The 5,532-nt window shown below is 27.3% G+C and overlaps 1 protein-coding gene across 1 annotated transcript; it reads left to right on the top strand.

Annotated features, from left to right (window-relative positions):
- Positions 1-4,153: 4,153 nt before the first annotated feature.
- On the top strand, positions 4,154-5,332 carry GO595_001176 (actin-related protein 2; the record flags this gene model as incomplete). The annotated part of the gene is made up of 1 exon (XM_067913945.1): positions 4,154-5,332. One exon carries the CDS (start codon positions 4,154-4,156, stop codon positions 5,330-5,332), a length of 1,179 nt encoding a protein of 392 aa, XP_067778646.1.
- Between the last annotated feature and the right edge of the window lie 200 nt (positions 5,333-5,532).

Here is a 5,532-nt window from a genome sequence, read left to right on the forward strand (position 1 = left end):
CTATGGATATTTTTTTAGTTGATTTTATTTTTGTTCAACTAATAATTTTCTATTTCAAAATATTTTTTGGAAATTTTTAAAATTATTTGATACAGCATTAAGAATTGCATCTAAAGGGGGATATATAAAAATAGTTAAATTGCTTCTTGAACAAGAAGGAATTGATGTTAATGCTAAAAATATTTATTTGTTTTATTTAAAATTTATTTAAATAATTTTGGATATCAAAATAATATTTGGAAATTATTCGAAATATTTCAAACAGCACTTATGGGTGCATCTAAAAAAGGTTATACAAAAATAGTTAAATTACTTCTTGAACAAGAAGGAATTGATATTAATGCTAAAAATATTTATTTGTTTTATTTAAAAATTATTATAATAATTTGATATTTCAAAATAATATTTGGAAATTATTTAAATTATTTAAAACAGCACTTATTTATGCATCTTGGAATGGTCATACAGAAATAGTTAAATTACTTCTTGAACAAGAAGGAATTGATACGAATATAAGAGATGAAGTTTGTTTAATTTAATTAAAATTTATTTTAATAATTTGAAATTTTGAAATAATATTTGGAATTTATTGAAATCATTTAGAACAGCACTTATGAATGCAACCATCTTCACTTTTATTAAAATAATTAAATTACTTCTTCAACATGAAGGAATTGATACTAATGTTAAAGATATTTATTGATTCTATTTTGGATTTATTTAAATAATTTTGGATATAAAAATAATATTTGGAAATTATTCGAAATATTTAAAACAGCACTTATGCGTGCATCTGAAAAAGGTAATTTTGATATCGTTAAATTACTTCTTGAGCAAAAAGGAATTGATATTAATGCTAAAGATATTTATTTGTTTTATTTGAAATTTATTTTGATAATTTAATATTTCAAAATAATATTTGGAAATTATTTAAATTATTTTATACAGCACTTATGTACGCATCTTTAAATGGTTATACAGAAATAGTTAAATTACTTCTTGAGCAAAAAGGAATTGATATTAATGCTAAAGATATTTATTTGTTTTATTTGAAATTTATTTTGATAATTTAATATTTCAAAATAATATTTGGAAATTATTTAAATTATTTTATACAGCACTTATTATTGCATCTTATAATGGTCATACAGAAATAGTTAAAATACTTCTTGAACAAGAAGGAATTGATATTAATGCTAAAAATATTTATTTGTTTTATTTAATATTTATTTTAATATTTTGAAATTTCAATGTAATATTTGGAAATTATTAAGGTTGTACTCCAAACGGTCGCCACCGAAAAAATATTGTTAATAATAGAGAGGAATGGATTAAGAGATAAAATGAAATAAATAACATCAAAATATTGTAATAAATATTTGAAATAAAGTAATAGAGAGATTTTTCAATATTTTAATTCAAAGTGAAATTGATTATCTATCATAAAAAAATTAAAATTAAAATAATTTAGTATTTAACAAAGAGCATTAATAATTATAAATATATTTTTATTTACAGATTAAAATTATAAATGTGTATCGATTTATTAACAAAACAATTTTTTTTAGGCGGTAACCATTTACGAATCATGGATTTGATCGTTTTTCATTCAATTTACTGGAGTTCAACCTTAAAAATATTTAATACAGCACTTATTTTAGCATATTTAAATGGTCATATAGAAATAGTTAAATTACTTCTTGAACAAAAAGAAATCAATATCAATGCCAAACATATTTATTTGTTTTATTTGACATTTGTTTTAATAATTCGATATACTAAAATAAAATATGGAACAATACTTCATTTAGCAGTCAAAAATAATGATATCATGAACTAACCGGTTAAATATTTAAAACAGCACTTATGTATGCATCTAAACCAGAAATAGTTAAATTACATCTTGAACAAGAAGAAATTAATATTAATGCAAAAAATATTTATTTGTTTTATTTAAAATTTATTTTGATAATTTTATATTTCAAAATAATATTTGGAAATTATTTAAATTATTTGAAACAGCACTAATAATTGCATCTCGATATGGTTATACAAAAATAGTTAAATTACTTCTTGAACAAAAAGGAATTGACATCAATTCTAAATCAGTTGATAAATTTTTTATTATATATATTTAAGTAATTTTATGTTTCAAAGTAATATGGAAATTATTTAATTCTTTCGAGACAGCACTAATGTATGCTACTAAAAATGGGTATTTAGAAATAGGTATTAATGCTAAAAACATTTATATGTTTTGCTTAATGTTTACCTTAATCAAATAATGTTTTTTAATGATGTTTGGGAGTTATTTGTATTATTTGAAACAGCACTGACATATGCAATCATATGTATGCATACATTTATAATCAAACAGAAATATCCAAATTACTTCTTGAACAATAAGGAATTGAAAATGTTATGAAAAATGTTTTTTTGTTGTAATTTGACGTATTTAAATAAATGTAATTATAAATGATGTGGTTAAAGTTTTTGTCTGAGCTGAAATAGAAATAAAAACAAAATAAAACATTAAATGAGAATTTCATAATATTATTTAATTGATTTTGTTATATAAAATGGATTATTGAGTAAATTGCTTTCAATAGTACTTAGAGAATTAAAAATATTAATGATGAAAAAAACTCATGAAGCATCATCACAAAATATTTTGAATTTAATCAATAAATTAAATCATTATTTTTCTTAAATGATCATGCAAATCTAATAAATAATTCTAATTATTCAAAAATTTATATTTTATATAGATCTAATATTTCAAATCAGAACCACCAATGAAGTCGCAAATGCATGATACATGCGGCACAATTTCCGTTGGCAATGGATGGATGAAACTAATCAACTTGAGAAGTCTCAACGCGTCGTTATTTGCCTCAATTGCTTTCATGAACAATCCTTTCCCAATCGTACCAAGCACAGGGACCTCATAAAATAGAGAAGAGTTAAAGAAATATTCAGCTTTTTCTTGATAAGGAAATATTTTATTCACTTCACCGAGTCGAACACTTGTCCATCTTTCCAATGTTGCTCGAGGTGGATATGAACCTCTAAACAAATAATCTCGAATCAAGCTTCGAATTAGCCTTAAGTCACTACATGGAAATCGATGATTTAATTCAACTCTAAGTGGTGAAAGAGCTTGAACATATATTGGTGTAAATCTTTCTTTCCCAAGAGCATTTAATAGTTGTGGATTCAACCTGAATACCTTCAAGGATTAAGAAACTATTAGGTTCTAACCTCATTGTTTCATGTGGATCATCATAACTAATTTCATTGGTCCAATCGTATTTTCGACGTGAAACAGTTTCGCCGAAAAGCATTCGATTAACTCGTTCGCCAATTAGTTTAACATTAAGACTTCAATAGATTCCCAATCACATTCTTCCCCAGGTTCTCAAAGGTAGTCTTGATAAGATTTCATAATTGTGATATAAAATACACACCCTTCCTTACATTTTTCAACTGTTTATTTATTTAAGCTTAAACAATTATTTATTCTCCTATGTTGTAGAAAATTTCTATATAATTCATATAAATCATTATATTTTTAATTAAACAACAGCCTGCGTAGCATAGTGGTTATTGCGTTCGCCTTGTAAGCGAAAGGTCGGCGGTTCGACTCCGCTCGCAGGCAAATTTTTTTATATAATTTTGCACCTTCCTTTAAATTGGTTACTATGGTTTGGAAAAAACAATATTTTACATAAAATTTTATTCAAACATCTTATAAAATTATTATTTTAGATGTTTTTCATGATTTTAGAAAAGAATTTTATAAAACTTAATTGATGGAGAAATGGATTATATTTTTTTTTCAATTTTAAAATGAATGTAAGCCAATATTGTTTTATTTTAATAAAGGAATACCCAAATTTACACATGTGTAATTCAATTCATTCTTTTTTCTCTTCTATTAAAGGCTTTTGATTTAAGCACGCATAGCAAAAGAAAAAAACTCTGAGAATATAATCCTAAAAATTTGAAATTATTTTTTGTTTCATCGTGGCTTCACAAAGGATTGAGAGCACTTTTTGCTCTGCTTCATTTGCCCCATTTGTGTGATATGTGATATGAAAAAACAAAACAGAAAGTCCCATTTTTAATTCAAAAAGTTCAGCACTTTCCACAAATGTCTGGAAACAAAACTCCTGTTGTTCTCGACCTTGGTACAGGTTTCCTTAAGGTTGGTATGAGTACATCACAGATCCCTGACTTTGTTCTTCCTAACACCGTTGGTCGTCCAATTCTTCGTTCAGATGAATCATTTTCACGTGCAAAACTTAAGGACCAAATGATCTGTGATGAAATTAATGATGTTCGTCAATATCTCGATCTCTCTCTCCCAGTTGAACATGGTGTTGTTAAGAACTGGGAAGATGAACAATTAGTTCTTGAATACGTCTGGAAGAATAAGCTCAAGATCAACTGCTCAGAACATCCAGTCCTCGTAACTGAAGCACCACTCAATCCACTTGAAAACAGGAAGAAGATGATGGAAATCTTCTTCGAAAAATATGACTTCCCAGCAATTCAAATCTCACCACAAGCTATCCTTGTTCTTTATGCCCAAGGTTTAGTTACTGGTGTTGTTGTTGATTCTGGTGATGGTGTTACACACATTATGCCAATCTGTGAAAACTATCTTCTCCCACATCTTGTTGGTCGTATGGATATTGCAGGCCGTGATATCACAGAACATATGGTTAAGCTTCTTACACTTCGTGGATATACATTCCATAAGACGTCTGATTTTGATGTTGTTCGTGAAATCAAAGAAAAGATGTGCTTCATCTCCGCCGATATTGAAATGGATCGTCGTATTGCCAAAGAGACCACAACTTATGTTGTTCCATACACATTACCAGATGGCCGTGTAATCAAAGTTTCCGGCGAACGTTTCGAAGCACCAGAAGTTCTCTTCCAACCATACCAACTTGGTCTTGAAACACCAGGACTTTCTGATCTCATATTCGAGACCATCATGAAAGCTGATATCAATCTTCGTAAGCAATTCTTCCAATCCATTGTTGTCTCTGGAGGTACCACAATGTTCCCAGGCCTCTCAACCCGTATTGAGAACGATCTTAAGAATTTGGTATTAAAGAATGTTCTCAAGAATGACAGAAAGCAACTTAAGAGCTACAAGATCAAAGTAGAAGATCCACCAAATCGCCGCTACCTCGTCTATCTCGGTGCTACAGTTCTCGCAAATCTCACTGCCGATAAGTCAAATTCATGGATCAGCAAAGATGAATTCAAACAAATTGGAGCTGACAGAGCAGCAAAGCATTGGCAAAGCACGAACTAAACGGTGTCAAATCATTGGCTCATTATTTTGTTTTTTTACAAATTGTGAAATGTGTCAAATTTCTTAAGTATTAAAACATTAAAATAATTGCACAAGAACATAAAAATCATTTTGATGATTTGTTTTAGACAAATGATCTTTATAAAAGAAAATATTCACTCACGATCATTTAGAAATAATGACAGATAAATAGCAGTAAA

The sequence above is a fragment of the Histomonas meleagridis genome (genome assembly GCF_020186115.1).
Source record: "Histomonas meleagridis strain 2922-C6/04-10x chromosome Unknown contig_120, whole genome shotgun sequence".
In the NCBI taxonomy this organism is placed as follows: domain Eukaryota; phylum Parabasalia; order Tritrichomonadida; family Dientamoebidae; genus Histomonas; species Histomonas meleagridis.